The sequence below is a fragment of the Molossus molossus genome, unplaced genomic scaffold (assembly GCF_014108415.1).
Source record: "Molossus molossus isolate mMolMol1 unplaced genomic scaffold, mMolMol1.p scaffold_m16_p_12, whole genome shotgun sequence".
NCBI classification, from domain to species: domain Eukaryota; kingdom Metazoa; phylum Chordata; class Mammalia; order Chiroptera; family Molossidae; genus Molossus; species Molossus molossus.
Window position 1 is genome coordinate 79,135,609 of NW_023425347.1, and position 20,135 is coordinate 79,155,743.

At 42.2% G+C, this 20,135-nt stretch overlaps 1 protein-coding gene across 2 annotated transcripts in view; it reads right to left on the reverse strand.

Annotated features, from left to right (window-relative positions):
- LOC118626067 (protein argonaute-3) overlaps positions 1–16,916 on the reverse strand; it is a 128,073-nt gene extending 111,157 nt beyond the window's left edge. Inside the window, exon 1 of one of the 2 annotated variants that reach the window (XM_036255330.1) lies at positions 16,590–16,916. In XM_036255330.1, the coding sequence (XP_036111223.1) occupies positions 16,590–16,608 (19 nt within the window). In that variant the 5' untranslated portion in view covers positions 16,609–16,916. Of the gene's footprint in view, positions 1–11,487; positions 11,541–16,589 lie in introns of those variants that run through there. The other variant, XM_036255331.1, reaches the window with a different exon arrangement.
- Positions 16,917–20,135: the final 3,219 nt, after the last annotated feature.

A 20,135-nucleotide genomic window follows, 5' to 3' on the forward strand; every position in this document is an offset into this window, starting at 1 on the left:
GCAGGACCCCACTCAGGGCTGGGGACTGAACCACAAGCTAGGTACCTGCCCTTGACTGGTCTCTTTGGTCCATGGGCTGACACTAACTGCTGAGCCAAATCGGCCAGGGCCCTCCTTTGCCCATTTATAAATCAGGTTGTTTTTCTTTTTTTGCTATTGAGTTGTATGAATTCTTATATATTTTGGATATTAATTCCTTATTTAATATGTGGTTTGCAAATATTTTCTTCTACTCTATAGGCTGCCTTTTCATTTTGCTGATAGTTTTTCTTAGTTGAGCAGGTGCTTTATAGTTTGATGGAATCCCACTGGTTTATTTTTGTTTTTGTCTTTGCTTTTGGTTTCAAAACTAAAAGAAAAAATCACTGCCAAAACCACTGTCAAGGAGCTTATACACTGTTTTCATCAAGGAGTTTTATGGTTATAGGTCTTACATTCCAGTGTTCAATCTATTTTGATTTAATTTTTGTGTATTGTGTAACATAGGAATCCAGTTTTATTCTTTTAATGTGGCTATCCAGTTTTCTCAAAATCACTTTTTTGTTATTGTTAATCCTCACCTGAGGATATTTTTTCCATTAATTTTTAGAGAGAATGGAAAGGAGAGGAAGAGAGAGGGAGGGGGAGAGAGAGAGAAACATTGATGTAAGAGAGATACATCAATCAGTTGCCTCCCAAACACACCCTAAACTGGTCGGGGATCAAACCTGCAACCCCGATACATGCCCTTGACAAAGAATTGAACCTAAGACCCTTTAGTGTGTGGGCTAATGATCTAACCACTGGACCACACTGACCAGGGCACCAATGAAATTTTGATATGAAATGCACTCAAAATGTAGCTCACTTTGGGTAGTATAGACATTTTAACAATATTAATTCTTCTTCTTTTTTTTTTTATCCTCACCGGAGGACATTTTTCCATTTTTTGTTCAGGTAGAGTGGGAGGGAGAGAGAGGAACAGAGAGAGAGAGAAAGAAACATTGTCATGAAAGGGACACATCAAGTGGCTGCCACCCGCACGACCAACCAGGGCTGGGGACAAACAGCAACCGAGGTACGCACCCTTAACGGAAACCGAACCCGGGTCTCTCTGGACTGCAGGCCGACTCTCTAACTGCTGAGCCAAACTGGCCAGGGCACAATATTAATTCTTCTAATCTATGAATATGAAATATCTTTCCATTTATTTGTGTCTTCTTTAATTTAGCTTATCAATGTCATAGAGATTTCACCTCTTGGCTAATTTATTCCTTAACATTGTACTGTTTGTTTTTTTTTTTTAAGTTTTTATTGATTTTTTTAGAGAGAGAGGAAGTGAGAACAAAACATCAATTGGCTGCCTCCTGCATGTGCCCCACTGGGGATTGAGCCCACAACCCAGGTATGTGCCCTGACCAGGAATCGAACCAGGACTTCTCAGGGAATGGGACAATACTCAATCCACTGAGCCACATTAGCTGAACAATATTTTACTGTTTTTGATGCTACTGTAAATGTGACTGTTTCCTTAATTTCTCTTTCTAATAGTTTGTTAGTGTATACAAATGAAACAGATTTTTCTACATTAATTTTCTATCCTGCAATTTTACTAAACTCATTTATTAGTTCTAATAGCGTTTTGGTGAAGTTTTTAGAACTTTCTATACAATATTATGTCATATGCAAAGAGAGACCATTTTATTCTTCCTTTCTGCTTTGGATGCCTTTTATTTCTTTTTCTTGTCTAACTGTTCTGACTAGAACTTAGAGAACCAAGATGAATAAAAGTGGTGAGAGGTGGCATCCTTGTGTTGTTCCTGATCTTAGGTGAGTATGAGGTTAACTGTGGGCTTTTCATATATGGGCTTTATTATGTTGAGGTACGTCGGTTGCCTTATTTTAAAAATGAGATGATACTGCCCAGCCAGTGTGGCTCAATGGATTGAGTATCGTCCCATGGAATGAGTTCCTGGTTCAATTCTCAGTCAGGGCACATTGGTTACAGGCTCGATTCCCAGTGTCAGGGCATGGAGGAGGCAGCCGATAGATGTTTCTTTCTCACATCAATGTTTCTCTCTCTCTGCCTTCCTCTCTCTCTAAAAAAATCAATAAAACATATTTAAAAATAAATAAATAAAAACATACGTAAGATAAAGGTACCTATATATTCTAGAGGTGCTTGGCATAAAAGATGTTAAAAAAATATCTCTTCTACAAATATTAATAAGCATTTACAATATGTCACACAATATCCTACGTGCATCTCTCTGATTCAAACAACTACTGTTTTATTTGGGAGAGTTTTGAATTTTTTCCTTCAGATAAATTTCAGAAGTAGAACCAATATAGGTCAAAGGGCAGGAACACAAACATGTTTCTAACTCTCGATATTTACTGCCAAACTGGCATGTGAACACATTACTATCACCAGACTTCTCTTCCTTAACCTCTCTAGCATTCGGCATTAAACTTTTTAAAAACATCTTATGTGTTAAAAAAAAATAACTGTTTTAGTTACATGTGATTACTAATTGGCTTAAAAATAATCTTTTATTGTTTTATATCCCCAATTCTCTTATGAAACTCATTGCCCTCATAGATAATTTTTTAAAAATATGTTTTTAGCCCTGGCTGGTTCTGCTCAGAGGTTAGAGCGTTGACCAGTCGATGTGTCTTTCTCACATCAATGTTTCTCTCTCTCTCTCCCTCCCTCCCTCCCACACTATCTGAAAATAAATAGAAAAAATATAAATACGTGGGTGAGGATTGAAAAAAATTGTTTTTATTGATTTTTTTAGAGAGAGAGGAAAGGAGAGAAAGAAACATCAAGGTGAGAGAGAGAGATACATCGATCGGCTACCTCTTGCACACCCCCTACTGGGGATCGAGCTTCAACCTGGGCATGTGCCTTGACTAGGAATCAAACCAGGACTTATTAGTCCATGGAACAATGCTCAATCCACTGAGCCACACCAGCTGGGCCCCCATAGACAATTAAAATAAAAATCAAAAACATAACAGTTCATTTCTCTATTCATTGAACAATTATTCTGTTCAAGTTTTTATAGATACATAGATTAATCAATCATTTACAGTTACTTTAAGTAATTCCATATATTAGGGGTATCCCATCTTAATATTTAAGAAAAGTAATATTGCCCAGCCGGTGTGGCTCAGTGGTTGAGCATTGACCCACGCACCAAGAGGTCTTCGGTTTGATTCCCTGTCTGGGCACATGCCCAAGTTGTGGGCCAGATCCCCAGTGAGGGGCATGCGGGAGGTGGCCAGTTGATGTTCTCTCTCATCGATGTTTCTATCTCTCTCTCCTTCCTCCTTCCTCTCCCCCCCCCCCAAAAAAAACAAAAAAATCATTAAGAAAAGTAATTTTAGCAACAATAACTAACTTGTACTGAGTATTAAATATGTGACATAGATTAGGTAATTTCTTACAATATAAATTTTGAGGCAGGTACTATATTATAATGAGAAAACTAAAGCACAGGCAGATTAAAAAACATGTTCATAGCTAGAAAGTGGCAAAGCCAGGAGTCTGACCTCAGAGCCTGCATTTTTTTTAATCCTCTGAGGACATTTTTCCATTGATTTTCAGATAGAGTGGAAGGGAGCGAGGGAGAGAGAGAGAGAAACATTGATTTAAGAAAGACACATTGACCAGCTGCCTCCCGCACGACCCCAATTAGGGCAGGGGATCCATTCGCAACTGAGGTACATGCCCTTCACCAGAATCAAACCTTAGATTCCTTGGTCCACGGGCTGATGTCCCAACTGCTGACCTTACTGGCCACGCAATGCATTTTTTATCTCAGTACATTATACTACAAACTAACATTCGCTGAAAGTCTATCATTCATTAATTATTCACTGATTCATTATTTTGTTTAACAAATACTTACAAACTGTTTCTAAGTGCCAAGCATTTTTCAGGCTCAGGTGAGCAATAATTTTAATAATTATAATAATTATAATAAAGACCTGGTCCGCAGCTCAGCCAGTGTGGCTCAGTGGTTGAGCGTCGACCCATGCACCAAAAGGTCACTGTTTCAATTTCCAGGCAGGGCACAGGCCCAGGTTGTGGGCCAAATTCCCAATGGGGGACATGCAGGAGGAGGCCAATCGATGTTCTCTCTCATCAATGTTTCTCCCTCTCCCTTCCTTTGTCTCTAAAATCAATAAAGAAAAAAAAATTTTTTTAAAGACCTGGTCCTCAAGGTTTTATGGGAGGGGTGGTAGGCAGATTATACTGAATTTCTTTTTTGCCAATCAGGTAGTAATATGTGCAATGAAGAAAAATAAAACAGGTTAAGGGGATAGAATATGTATGTGTGTATGTGGGGGTGAGGCAGACTAGATAGCTATTTAGATAGGTTTGTCAAAAGGTTCTCTCTGTTTTTGTTTTTTATCCTCACCCGAGGACATTTTCCCATTTTTTATTCAGATAGAGCGGGAAGGAGAGAGAGGAAGAGAGAGAAACATCGATGTGAAAGGGACACATCGAGTGGCTGCCACCCACACGACCCAACTAGGGCTGGGAACAAACTGCAGCCAAGGTACATGCCCCTAGCAGGAACTGAACCCGGGTCTCTGTGGACCGCAGGCTGACGCTCTAATCGCTGAGCCAAACTGGCCAGGGCAAAAGGCTCTCTTTGAAAGGGCAACAAGTAGGCAGAAAACAGAGGGAAGTGAGAAAACAAGTCATGTAGATATCTGGAAGAGTATTCCAGGCAGAGGAATAATCAACTATAAAAGAAAAAGCATAAGCTTCCTTACTGTTTGATGAATAGCAAAGAGAGCAAAGTGAGCAAGAGAGAGAATGGTAGGATATGATATCAGAGAGATAATGGGAGATCAGAGCATATAAAATTTGTAAACCATGCCATGCTGGTTTGGCTCAGTGGTTAGAGTGTCGGCCTGCAGACCAAAGGGTCTCAGGTTCGATTCCCAGTCAAGGGCATGTACCTGGGTTGCAGGTTTGATTCTGGCTCCTCTGGGGTTATACAGGAGGCAGCCAATCGATGCGTCTCTCTCATGTTGATCTTTCTCTGTCCCTCCCTCACTCCCTCCTTTCCTCCCTTCCACTCAATGGAAAAATATCCTCAGGTGAGGATTAACAACAACAAAATACAATAAAATTTGTAAGCCATGATGAGATCTGTGGATTTTATTCTGAGCGTGAGAAACTAACAAAAGGTTCTGAATCAAGAAATATTATGGCCCTGGCCAGTTTGGCGCAGCGGTTAGAGCGTCGGCCCACGGTCCAGAGAGTCCCGGGTTCGGTTCCCACTAGGGGCAAGTTGCGGTTTGGCCCCGGTTGGAGTCATGTGGGTGGAGACCAGTTGATGTGTCTCTCTCACATCGATGTTTCTCTCTCTCTTCCTCCCTCTCTCCCCACCCCCGCTCTATCTGAAGATAAATGCAAAAAAAAAAAAAAAAAAAGAAAGAAAGAAATATTATGATCTGACTTAAAATTTGTAAAAAATTATCACCTCAGTAGCTATATGAAAAATTATATAGGGTCCAAACCGGGAGACCAATTAGTAAGCTAATTAATTATCCAGGTAAAGGATGTTGACTAGGGCAGGGGTGGTAGCAGCTAGGGGTATGTTTTTGATGCAGAAAACATTTAGAAAGTGGATCTAATGGGAATTGCTAATAGATTAGGTGTGGGGTATGACAGAAAAGAGCACTTGAGGTATTTTGGTCTAAGCAACTGAAAGAACGGAAGTGTTATTTACTGAGATAGGAAAGACTCAGTGGCAGAAGAAAGTTTAGACAGGAAATCAAGAGTATTTTTAGGACATTTTAAGTTTGAGGTCTCTATACAAGTAGGAATCTAGTAGGCAGCTAGATAGGTGTAGAGTTCAAGGGAGAGATCCAGGCTGGAAATGTAAATGTGATATCCTCAACATATTAGTGGTATTTGAGAACACAGGACTGAAGGAGATCATCTAGACTGTGGTAGGATATAGAAGAATACTAAGCCCTGGGACACTCTCAATATATAGAGGTGATAAAGAATAATCAGCAAAGGAAAAGTGAGAGCCAATAAGGTTGGAAGAAGACCTGGAGAGAGTAGTACCCATGAAGCCAAGTGAAAAGAGTGTTGAAAGAAAGCAACTTAATCAGTGCAATTGAGAAGTCTACATTCTATAGCTATCTTCTGATTTCTCAAGAAATTAACAATTTAGAGACACATCAATTAGTTGCCCTGGCCTGGGCCGGGGATCAAACCTGCAACCCAAGTATGTGCCTTTGATGGGAATCAAACCTGTGATCCTTCGGTCCACAGGCCGATGTTCTAACTGCTGAGCCAAACCAGCCATGAGTAGATATTTATGAATGAAATAGTATTATGGCTAAAATATGCTTTAAAAAGTATATAGTGGTGGGAAAAGAGGAAGGGGCATAATTGGACATGAGTTGAAGATTTTGGCGTTTAGGTGAACGGTACATGGGAATTTATTATACATCTTCAATTCTCTATAATAAAATGTCTTTTAAAAATAGAACGAGAAGTACCATTTCCTGTACATACTTAATCTCTTTTTACCATCCCATTGTATAGATTAAAAAATTAAGGCTAGCCCTGGCCGGTTTGGCTCAAGCGGTCAGAGCGTTGGCTTGCAGTCTGGAGAGACCCGGGTTCGGTTCCCGCTAAGGGCACATGCCTTGGTTGCAGTTTGTCCCCGGCCCCAGTTGGGGTTGTGTGGGTGGCGACCATTCGATGTGTCTCTCTCACATCGATGTTTCTCTCTCTCTCTCTCTCTCCTTCACTCCCTCTCACTCTATGAATGCAAATAGTGTCCTCAGGTGAGGATAAAAAAAAATTAAGGCTAAGGAAGATTAAACGCACTGCCCAAAGTCACAGTCGATTTTTTTAATAAACTATTTTTTAGAGCACTCTTAGGTTCACATCAAAATTCAGCAGAAGGTAGAAATTGCCTATATGCTTCCTGCCTCCACATAAGCACAGCTTTCCCCCAGATCAACATCCCACACCAGAGTGGTACATTTGCTACAATCATTGAATCTAAAATGACACATCATTATCAAGTCATAGATAAGTTGAGAGAATTGTCTCTAAAACCCATATTTTTTACACTATATCACACTGACATTTTTTTCTCTATTGTCATTATTTTGCCTAGTGCTTTTTATAAAAGCTGGCAAAAAACAAAATTCTGTTTCATGAATAAGCAATGTAATAGAACTCTACCATTATTAACTATAAAATAATAATAAAGTTTAAGTATCCAAAAATATCATAATATAAATTAATGAAAGAAACAATTCTGTCAATACAACAAATTATACTTCTGGTGAAGCATATTTTAGTTATTTAACAAATGCACATATTGCCCAATTGCCCACTACACTTGGAAATATAATTACATAGAAATACAAAACACTATCTGGAATATCTCTCCACCTCAAACTTTTCTTTTGGTAGCTACAGTAAGTGCTGGTCAATATCAATTAACCATAATAAACTTCAAACATAAAACCCTACATTTTCAAAGCATACATGTGTGTATGTTGTTCACTGACCTAACAACCTAACATGTACAGTACTAGTTGTTGAGTCCACAGCTAAACAACAGCCTAAAACAAATATAACTAATGAAAACTAAGCAGTGAACAAATAAAAATCTACTACAGCATTGCTATAGCCTATTACCAAATTATGGATTTTTACTAGGAACTTTTGCCTCAGTATTCATGGAATCGGGGACAAGGGGAGTGGGAAGGAGGGAATCAATGGGGGAGAAAAGAGGGGAACATCCATAATACCTTCAACAATAAAGAAAAAAAAATATTCATGGAATACTCTGTTTCAACAATTCTACTTCTAGGAATTTACCTTAAAGCAATCACTGGTCCATTACACAAAGATATGTATACTAGGATACTGACCAAAGTTTTATTCATAATTTTAAAAACTGGAAAAAATCTAAACCATCATCAATGAGATTGATTAAAAACAATATATAAGATTAAATGCTATGTACTCAGTAAAAAGTATTTTATTGCTATGTAGATGTAAGTATGAATATGAAAAAAATGTCCATGATACATTACTGAGTAGAAAAAGCAGGTTAAAAACAATTAATCTGATGGATGGATAGACAGACAGATGGTGTCTAGGAAGATAAAATAGTAAAAAAAATAACAACTGCCCGGCCGGTGTGGCTAAGTGGTTGAGCATCCACCCATGTACCAAGAGGTCACCAGTTCAACTCCCAGTCAGGACACATGCCCAGGTTTGCTCCATCCCCAGATCCCCAGAAGGGGACATGCAGGAGGCAGCCAGTTGATGTTTCTCTCCCTCTCCCTTCCTCTCTCTCTCAAAACCAATAAAAACATATTTTAAAAAATTAACAACAGTTTTATTTGGAGGATGAGATTATATTTTCACTTTCTATTTTAGACTTTCCTATAATGTGTGTTTTTTAACTTAAGCATACATTTTTATAATCAGAAAAGAGTTCTATTTTTGTTTTGAAAAAATAAATTTATCGTATTGACCGCAAAATGTGAAATAAAATGCCTCTGTTTACTAGTTAAACCCACAAAGCTAACTAGTAAACATCAGCATGAGATTTTAGTAACTCCCTACCTAATAATTCTACTTATTCATTCAATAAACCTGCACAAAGAGAATAAAAGGCACTGATTATCATATTATACCTACTATAATCACTTTAGCTAAATAATCACATATAGAACATTTAGCTTGTTGAGGGTTATATTTCTCAGATGGCAGTATGGGGAACAATTTAAAAATTTTTTTAAAATTAATTTAAGAGAGAGAAAGGAAGGAAGAGAGAAAGAGAGGGGAAGGGAGGGAGGGTGAGGGAGACAGGGAGGAAGAGAGAGAGATTGCTTTTTTAAGCATTCATTGGTCATTTCTTGTATGTGCCCTGACCTAGGATGAAACCTACAACCCTGGCGAATCGGGAAGACGCTCTAACCAACTGAGCTAGCTGGCCCTGGCCAGGGAACAATTTTTAAAAGGCATTTTTCCCTTTGAAAACAAGAGGGGACATTATCCAAGTAGCCCTTGCCCTATGGCAATGCTTTGAGATTTATTTTGTAATTAATGAAATTTAATTATTTGCTAGGTACCTTTTGAAAAACTCTGAGCACCCAAGCAAAAATTTTAGAAAAATTTGTAGTGGTTTTACAGTAATACCACTTTTATGTTAAATGTACAGACAGAAATCAAGTCCTAATTTAGAAGCCAGAAGTTTCTTTAAAAAAAAAAAGAAGAACCCTGGCCGGTTTGGCTCAGCGGTTAGAGCGTCGGCCTGCGGTCCGGAGAGACCTGGGTTCGGTCCCCGCTAAGGGCACGTACTTCGGTTGCAGTTTGTCCCCGGTCCTGGTTGGTCGTGCAGTGGCAGCCACTCGATGTGTCCCTTTCACATCGATGTTTCTCTTCCTCTCTCTCCCTCCCACTCTAGCTGTACAAAAAATGGAAAAATGTCCTCAGGTGAGGATAAAAAAAAAAAAAGAAAAAACTGCACTGCTAAGGTATAAACCCATTTGCAATCTATTCCTCAACCATTTTTTTTTTTTTTTTAAATTTTTTATCCTCACCCGAGGACATTTTTCCATTTTTTTGTTCAGATAGAGCGGGAGGGAGAGAGAGAGAGAGAAACATCGATGTGAAGGGACACATCGAGTGGCCGCCACCCGCACGACCAACCAGGGCCGGGGACAAACTGCAACCGAGGTACATGCCCTTAGCGGGAACCGAACCCGGGTCTCTCTGTACCGCAGGCCGACGCTCTAACCGCTGAGCCAAACCGGCCAGGGCTATTCCTCAACCATTTTTAAAATTCAGAGATACTCTAGTGAAATTCTGTTGTTAATTTAGAAGTTACTTAAAATACCAAGTATTGGTAATGACTCAAAAAATAGTATTATGTAAGCCTACAATTGAGAACATTTTATTGCAAAATTCTTCCACAAATGAAAAATATAAAAATATCTGTCTATATTCTATAGTCATCTTCTGATTTCTCAAGAACTTAACAATTTAGAAAGAATATAGAAAAAAACTGGCTGATGTAAAACAAAGAATTTTTCCACATTACTTCATTAAACTGACATTCCAGAATAATACACATAATTTTATTGTAACCAAATCCAAAAGAGCCTACATTTAAGAAATAAGAGAAAGCACTGGTTGTGTGACAAAGTTTTGCTAAATCTCAAGTTTTGTGGGGTTTTTTTTTGAGTAATGAGTAGCCAACGAGAGTCATTAATATTAACAGACAATGACAGAAAACTACAGAAACTCCAAATACAGAAAGACTGTTCACGTATCCTAACAGCATAACCATTATGGTTGAAAAACCATACAATATTCTTTCTCACATATTTTGTTAATGAGCAAAGAATGAGGATCTATTAAATATCCTAGACAACTGAATCTCTGGTGAATGTTGTTCACCCCAACAAACTGAGACTAAACAGGTTTGAAAAGGATAGTATTCTTAAATAATCTTTTTAGTTTTACTGTCATCAAAACAGAACTATCAGTTGTCTTTTTTCTCCTTATCCACTAAAAAACAACAACAAAAAAGAAAAAAAATGTATAAGTTACTTAAGATCATGGTTTTAGATATAAAAAAATGTTTTGTAAGATTAACAAAATAGCCCTGGCCAGTTCGGCTCAGCGGTTAGAGTGTCGGCCTGTGGCCCTGAGAGACCCGGGTTCGGTTCCCGCTAAGGGCATGTACCTCGGTTGCAGTTTGTCCCCGGCCCTGGTCGGTTGTGCGGGTGGCAGCCACTCGATGTGTTCCTTTCACATCGATGTTTCTCTCTCTCTCTCTGTTCCTCTTTCTCCCTCCCACTCTGAACAAAAAATGTCCTCGGGTGAGAAAAAAAAAAAAAGATTAACAAAATATTTAATTCAACTTTCAGGTAAACCCTCAAGTACTTTAAGACTAAGGAAACCAATGTGCAAAAAGAAGGTTGTGATATAAAGCAACACAGTATTCAACTAGAATCTAACAGCTTATAACAATTTGGCAAGAATTCCACTCTGACCTACGGTTTTTCCATATACAACAGAGAATTCTTCCAGGAAATGTCCCCTTCACAGGGCCCTAGACTTCTTAGCATACTATCAGGCCAGGCTTATAGAATCAAATGAATACAATGTTCCCAATGGAAAAAATAAATATAAATTAATTCTAAACTACCAATTTATTACATAAAATTCTCCACAAGAGCAAAACAAAGTAGTATCTAGAAATCATTTCATTCATTTTAACCACTTTTCTAAATTACTTAATTTCTTAAATATTTTAAAACTAATAGATGCATTAGTTTGGAATTTGGTTTAAAAACTTAGAGTGGTTATATCAGGGGGATGGAATCATGAGTCTTCATCATGTTAAACAAACTATATTTGAGGGTTACATGTACCTTCTTTTTTCCTGTAAAGTCTTTGTTTAGAAGAAAAAAGTTATTTCTTACCTCTTTTTTAGTTTTCCCCCAGGGTGTTCATCAACTGTCAGAAATTAAATTCTAAAACAAAAATAAAAATAATTTTGCACATTTTATAAGTCCCATTGCCAATTAAGAGCAGCAAATACTAGAAAAAATGTATTTTTTTATTTTTAGTCCTCACCCGAGGACATTTTTTTTTTGATATTTTGTTCAGAAAGAGTGGGAGGGAGAGAGAGAGAGAGAGACATGGACGTGAAAGGGACACATCAAGTCGTTGCCACCCACACGACCCAACCAGGGCCGGGAACAAACTGCAACCGAGGCACATGCCCTTAGTGGGAACCGAACCCGGGTCTCTCCGTACTGCACGCCGACGCTCTAACCGCTGAGCCAAACTGGCCAGGGCTTTTTCTTTATTGATTTTTTTAGAGAGAGGGACAGAAACATTGATGCGAGAAACATCAATCTGCTGCCTCCTGCACAGCCCCCTACTGGGGATCGAGGCTGCAACCCGGGTGCCCGGGCCAGGAATTGAACCAGGACATCTCAGTCCATGGGACAACGCTCAATCCACAGAGCCACACTGGCTAGTTTAGAAAATAAGGTTTTTGCCCTGGCCGGTTTGGCTCAGCGGTTAGAGCGTCGGCCTGCGGTACAGAGAGACCCGGGTTCGGTTGCCGCTAAGGGCATGTACCTCGGTTGCAGTTTGTCCCCGGCCCTGGTTGGTCGTGCGGGTGGCAGCCACTCGATGTGTCCCTTCACATGGATATTTCTCTCTCTCTCTCTTCCTCTCTCTCCCTCCTGCTCTATCTGAACAAAAAATGGAAAAATGTCCTTGGGTGAGGATAAAAAAAAAAAAAATAAGAAAATAAGGTTTTTTCCCCTCACCCGAGGACATTTTTCCATTTGTTGTTCAGGTAGAGTTGTGGGGGGGGAGAGAGAGAGAGAGAGAGAGAGAGAGGAAGAAACATGGACATGAAAGGGACACATCGAATGGCTGCCACCCGCATGACCAACCAGGGCTAGGGACAAACGGCAACCGAGGCACGGGCCCTTAGCGGGAACCGAACCCGGGTCTCTCTGGACCGCAGGCCGACGCTCTAACCGCTGAGCCAAACCGGCCAGGGCAAGAAAATAAGTTTTAATAGCCACTCCAGAGCAGCACAAATTAAAATTTAAGTGACAACCAAGTAAAAAAAACAAACAAACAGCCCTGGCCGGTTTGGCTCAGCGGTTGGAGCGTCCGCCTGCGGTCCAGAGAGACCCGGGTTCGGTTCCCGCTAAGGGCATGTACCTCGGTTGCAGTTTGTCCCCGGCCCCTGGTTGGTCGTGCGGGTGGCAGCCACTCGATGTGTTCCTTTCACATCGATGTTTCCCTCTCTCTCCCTCCCACTCTATCTGTACAAAAAATGGAAAAATATCCTCGGGTGAGGATAAAAAAAACACACACAAAAAACCAAACAAACAAACAAAAAAAACCTCCATGCTCAAAATTCACGTCTTCCCAGAGCAGCATTTTGACTTTTTTTTTCAAGACAAAAATCTACAATTGAGAAAATTTATATAACAATAAAAAATCTCCCATTGTGATTAAAGATTTACTTTAAATACTCAACTGAGAACCTAATGGCATTATAATTTTTAGTATTTTGAACCCACTTTCTCAACCTCATTCAAATCCAGCTTCCATATATATATTTTTTTCCTTTGGAACTTGTTCTCAAGTGACTTTCCTAGATTTTTATTATTAAAGAATGCAGAGCCCTAAAACAACTATTATTCAAACGTGAATTTAAAAGTGCAACTAAGAAACACAGTCTATTCACTTTTCAAGACTGTATAAGACAATTACCAAACTTTTCAAATCAAAGCAATTTGCATATCATTAACTTAAGGTAAAAGTAAATGTTTTTCTTCCACTGGTAGATAAGTAGAATTCTAATGGCCCTGAATAGTAGTCTGACTTTACCTAAAAATACAGACTAGAATAATACGGTTTTAAAAAATAGCTACTCAAAAGTAAAATCTCAATGAACATTTCTATTTCGCATATCCCAACATTATCTATAACATATACTCTTAGTCCAGTTGTAATTAAACCATGAAAAATAGGGTTTCATAAGAAGTTCTTCTAACTAAAGAATCATAGGCACAGATGCTAGCTGTTGATTATTATTATTATTATTTTTTTATCCTCACCTGAGGACATTTTTCCATTTTTTGTTCAGATAGAGTGGGAAGGAGAGAGAGGAAGAGAGAGAGAGAAACATCGACGTGAAAGGGACACATAGAGTGGCTGCCTCCCGCAAGGCCCAACCAGGGCCAGGCACAAACTGCAATTGAGGTAAGTGCCTTTATCGGAATCGAACCTGGGTCTCTCTGGACCGCAGGTCGACGCTCTAACCACTGAGCAAAACCGTCCAGGGCTTGATTATTATTATTTAAAAACCAACTGTGTCAGGCTACACACGGAAACTAAAACTTAGTTGCACATTTTCCGTAAAGCATAATTTCAATTTCATGTGCAGCATAACAATTGTATGTAAGTTTCGGGAAGAATGACAATTTTGTTTTTGATTATGACAACTTTGAGACAAATTATACCTTATTTTCATTAGAGATTGTAGTCAATCATGTACAAACTACACTGAAGAATAAACTTTGCATTTCAAGATGTCCAATAATTTTTTTTTTTAATCCTCACCTGAGGATATTTTTCTGTTTATCTTCAGATAGAGTGAGAGGGGGAGAGAGAGAGAGAGAGAGAGAGAGAAAGAGAGATTGACTGGTTGCCCCCACATGACCCTGGTCAGGGTTGGGGACGAACGTCAACCAAGGTATGTGGCCTTGACAGGAATTGGTCTGCAGCAAGATGTCCAATTCTTGGCTCAAGAACTCACAGAAGCATTTACTAGACTAGTCAGACCAGTTGACTAGGTGGTTTGACTTGAGAATGATTTTCTAAGATGTCCATATAAATGGGCATAATTTCATATAAAAAACCCAAAGGAGCCCTGGCTAGTTTGGCTCAGCGGCTGGAGTGTTGGCCCATGGATCTAAGGGTCTTGAGTCTGATTCCCAGTCAAGGGTATGTACATACCTTGGTTGCAGGTTCAATCTCTGGCCCCAGTCAGGGTCATGCAGGAGGCAACCAATAGATGTGTGTCTCTCACACTGATGTGTCTGTGTCTGTCTGTCTCTCTCTCTGTCTCCCCTCCCCTTTTTCTCTCCCCCCCTCTCCCTCCCACCCTTCCACTCTATCTAAAAATCAATGGAAAAATTATCCTCAGGTGAGGATTAACAACAACAAAAACCCAAAGGAGAAAAAGAAAAGTATCTCTGAAAAAAATTTTTGAAATATCTTTCAAAGTTTTAGAATGATTAACAAAGTGTTTAACTCATGTTTTGTTTTCCAGGTTTGACAACAGGATAGTTACATAAAAATCACCTATAGTACAAATCATCACATTCTCTAAACAATCTAGTAGAAAATTAAAAACAAACAGGACATAGTTTTGGAAAAACACAAATAAACAAATGAGAGTGAAACTTTTCACAATCTAGACAGACTTTCCCTTTTTAAAAGATATGAAGGAGGCCAAAAAAAATGGAACATGCAAAAGAGAAATGGTACAAATTGATTAGAGAAAATTCTATATAAGGCTTGTAATAAAATTCCCCGTCCCACCTCTACAATTGGAATGCTCTGCACCTACTTGATAATTATATTCCTTAACCTAAACAACAAATTATTTATTATCATTATGTCACTGGTTTCCTTTACATAAGTTTATTTTCTCTTTTTTATCCTCACCTGGGGACATTTTTCCATTTTTTGTTCAGATAGAGTGGAGGGGGGGGAGAGAGAGAGAGAGAAACATCCACGTGAAAGGAACACATCGAGTGGCTGCCACCCGCACGACCCAACAAGGGCTGGGGACAAACTGCAACCGAGGTACGTGCCCTTAGCGGGAGCCGAACCGGGTCTCTCTGGACCGCAGGCCGACGCTCCAACCGCTGAGCCAAACCGGCCAGGGCTCCTTAACGTAAGTTTTTATCTCATATTCAGGTACCTCCCAAATTGCCAAAATGAAATGTGAAATTCAGGGGCTTGTGACACCATTAGAAACAAGACCCCGCCCCCCCCCAATATTTTGAAAATGAACTTACGTTTGTGACAATCTAGAAGAAGCAAACTTTCAAATTTAACGTACCAGGTGTGAGTGATTGGAAAGCAAACCGTTATGTAATGCTACTTTATGACCCTCAATTACTTACTTTAGAACCATAGAGAGTGCTTTTTTTTTTTTTTTTCTTTTAAGGTAAGTACTGCCCAAGCTGCATCTGTTCCCTCAGACGACCATTTTTCCCGAGGAGGGGACACGGCTTTCTTAAGGGCCAAATTTCCAGGAACAGGACCACGCTTCTCCAGGGGAGAATGAAAAATCGAATACCGTCAGCAATGTTAAGACCCACCCCCTCCCACGCGCCGTGGTCCAAGCTGATACGACGCTTCAGGGGCCTCGGGAACTACAGGGTGGGGTAAAAGTAGGGTTACCGCGGTGAGCGCGCAAAACACACGGTCCGCTCTCGGACTGCTCCTCATTAATTACCGTATCATCTCCCGTTCCAGCCGCCGAAAGCCGCCGCCCCGCCCTGTGGGTGCCGGCTGCACGGACCCCAGACGAGAACTCGGGACGGCGGCATGTCACCCTGCAGTTCACGCGACACTGAAACCGAACTTGAGCCTCATCGGCGACCTCCCTCCGTCTTCCTAACTACCTGAAGCGGCGAGGGAGGCAGAGGGCGGGCCGCCCCGCGCCCAGCGCCGCGACGGGACTCGCGCACCGTTACATCCCCAGCCGGAACCGCCGACGCCAGAGCAAACCCTTCCATACTACCGCCTAGAGAACCCCAAACTTCAACCCTTTAAGTTTCAGCAGGGTCCGCTCCCGCAGTTTCGCCCACTCAGTGGCTCCGGGGAACTGCGGTGGGGCTGCGCGGGGGCGGAGGAGGGGCCGGCGGGGAGAGGGAGCCGCCCGGACCGCGCTGCCTCGCACGCCGCGGACGGGGCTCAGGGAGCGACGGTGTCCTGGCGACACCCCCACCGGCAGCTCCGGCACACTCACCTGCGGAGCCGATTTCCATTCATGGAGCTGAGGGGAGTGCTTCGTGCGAGAAGGACGCCCGCCACCGGGGGCAAGGAGGCGGCGCGGGGGGCGACACGGTGCGACAGGCACTCTCGCTTGGCCGCGAGGCGGGGTGGCGACAGCTTCTTCTCAGCAGCCGCGCTCCGAAAGCTCTCCTCGGGAGGAGCCACCGGCGGGAGGCAGCACGCGCGCGACTAGGCGAGAGGAAGACGCGTGAGGCGAGGTGAGGTGCGCTCGGTGCGGCACTTCCGTCGCCTGCGGCCGCTGACGCTCCCACTGCCCCTCCACGACTGCGGCGCTGCCGCCGACCTCCCCGGGGGCCGCCCCCGGAAGCCCGCTGGCGTCAGATCCGCTGCCCCGGCTCGCACGACGTCCAAGCCTCGCCGTGCGGGCGCGACGTCGGTGCGAACGACGCAGGGGTGTCGGGGAGCTGGCGCCGGGACTGGGCGGGGCCTGGGGCTGGCGCGGCGCGGGCGGGCGAGGTCGGCCCTCACCACGGTCCTCTGCTGGGTCGTGCCGCTCCGAGACGACCCCGAGGGGCTGGACTCCTCACGCCACCCCGGTGCGGAGCTGTGCCTGCCTGAGGTGACGTCGCTTATCTGGGGAGGAGCCTACCTGGAGCGGGGCTGGGCCGAGGTGCGGGGCCGGGGCCGGGGCCGGCCGCCCGCCCTCCCAGCCCCTCCCTCCACGCGCCGCCGCTCAGCCTCAGCCGGCGGTGTAGTAACCGCCACAACCGATCGTTGTGAAGTCCGTAGGTTTGCTTTGACGACCGGGGGGGGGGGAGGTACATCTTAGCTTGGGAAAAGATGATAAGAAACGGGTATTACACAAAGATCAGATCGAATAATTTCTACGTTTAAAACCCCTTTAATAGCACTTCGTCACACTGAGAGGACCCAAACTCCTTCCCAGGGCCAAAACGCTCGGCGTAACGGGGGCCCTGCCTTTCCCGAGCAAGGCTCGTCACTGCTGCCGCCACGCCGGTCTTCCTCCAGTTCCCCCGCCGGCAGCGCTTCTTTTCGGCTTGGAGCCTGCTTCGGGTCCCCCGGCCAGGAATCCTCTCCTTTCTCTGCACTTCGCCTTTTCATACCTCGACTTAAGACTTGTCTCAGAGAGGGCTTTGCCAGTATGGTGGGGCACCCGTTCTTCTATTACAGGAATCCGTTCCTGTGATTTGTTTTTTATTAGTTTTACTGTGTGCTCCTTCGGACCAGCATATTGACTGGCAATTAGGTCCTTATTTTTTGTTGACTTTAATGGTGATACTATTTTATTCAAGCTCCGAAATAACTCATGACTTTTCCCTGTCTCTAAACATCAGTACTGGTTAGCCTTTTAAAAATCAGTTTTTGTTGTTTTTTTTTTAAGCTTGGGACAAAGAAGAAAAGGAGAACAAGTATCCTATCTTAAGTGTGTCAGCCCCCCTCCACCCCACTCCCATTACTTGGGGTCAGTGGGACTTGGGATCAGTCACTTGACCCACTGGGGCTGCAGTTTCCTAATCTAAAAATTGGAAAATAACACGTACCTTACAGTTGTGAGGTTAGGGAATGTACATAAAGCACAAAGAAGACTCCCTAAATATCAGTGAATTTAAAAAGTCGTTATTATTTTGGGTATTTTAGTATTTACTAAAATTGTTACTAGGTTACCATTTTAAAGCACTTATTAGATGCACCTAACTGTAAACACTTCATAAATTAGATTCAAACCCACATCTGATTCCAATTCTAATGCTTTCTTTCCCATCCTTACACCTTTTGCTGAAAATGCCCCCATTAAAAAATATCAAATATCACTAGATGAAACACTATCTTAAAAATTACTTTCAATCCTTGACTGTACACAATTCAAGTCTATAGGATTATCTAACAGGGTAAATACCAACTGTTGTGCAAGGGTCTATCACACCTTCAACTCTTTAATTCTGGAACTGTTCCCTAAATGATTACAGGCTTCTTCGGTGTCTCCCAGAGTAGACATGGCGATGGTGAGGAACCCTGGAAGAGGGTCATTGTCTTCTTTGTTGACACTGATGAAGCAGGATTTGGGCATTCTAATTAGATCCAATTTAATAAATGTCAATGATGCCTTCCAATCTACTTCTGCTATCCAGGGACCCCACCTTTTTTTTTTTTTTTGGTACGTGCCCCTAGCGGGGTACGAACTGGGACACTCATTGGCAGGCGGACGCTCCAACCGCTGAGCCAAACCAGCCAGGGCGGGACCCCACCTCTTTAGAGCGAGCCCATATGAAAGGCTCATGACCTGTAATAATCAGGAAGATTAAAAGAAGGCAAAAAGTTTGAATGATTCTGCCAAAAAAGCAAAGTTGTATGAGGCTTGCCCCTGACCAAGATGCATACCCTATTTTTAGATAACCTTATTCCCAAATGAGTCTGCTCTTAAGGGCATACAGGAGGGTCTTTGCACATCTTGTTAACTGTCACAGCCCCAGTGCCTAGAATAGTGCCAGGCATAGCAGCATTCCATAAATAGTTGTGGGGTGGATGGATGGATGAATGAGTGGGCTTCAAGAATGGAGGTCAGGAAGCAGGCTAAAACTCTGCCCTTATCCCTTGTGGCACTGGTTGCTCTCAGAAGGGTGTATGAAACGGTACAGAAATTTCAGAGGAAACAGAATCACTGCCTGCTGAATGTTGCATTCCTGGGCTTCTTGTGCTAGATAAACATCCCTGGATGAGGAGGGCAACTGGATGGAATCCTCTCCTCTCACATGGGCTAAAGTTAGTTGATGTGATGAGTTTAAATCTTTTCCTAAACTAGAAGTTTTTAAACAGCAGAAAGCAAGCTACAGTTGACCCTTGAATTACATGGGGGGGTAGGGGCGCTGACCCCTGCGCAGTTCGAAACCTGTATATTAACTTTTGACTTTTCCAAGGCTTAACTATGGTCCTCCTTAGGGGACTGGTTCCAGGATCCCTTATATATACCAAAATCCAAGGATGCCCAAGCACCTTTTATAAAATGTAGAACAATGCATACAGTAGGCTCTCAACATCCACAGAATCCCAATGGGGGATTGAAAATGCTGTTTTTGATTGGCAGTTGGTTGAATCTATTTATTGTAAAATAAATCCATATATAAGTGGACCTGTGCAGGTTAAGCCTGTGTTGTTCAAGGGTCAACTGTACTTTGCACTGTGGCAGGACACAATATAGAACATACTGGCTTTAGGGACAGTCAGAGCTGAGACTGAAGGCCCTCTGCTACTTACTATCTGTGACCCTAGAAAAGTCACACTCTCTCTCAGCCTCACATTCATCTGTAAAAACCAAAGGACCTAAGTAGAGCAGATACTGCTAGTTACCTACCCAAGCCTTTATCCCCATCTTTCTCACCTAAAAGACCTGACTTGTCTGTGTAATCTACACGATTTAGAGGGTAACTCCTAATTAATCTTAGCCACTCATGATAGATGATCTCATTTGCTTTGCCAATGGTAGGAGTGGGAAGATGACCCGTTTCTAGCAAATGAGACATGAGGCTAGATCTGCTGGGGC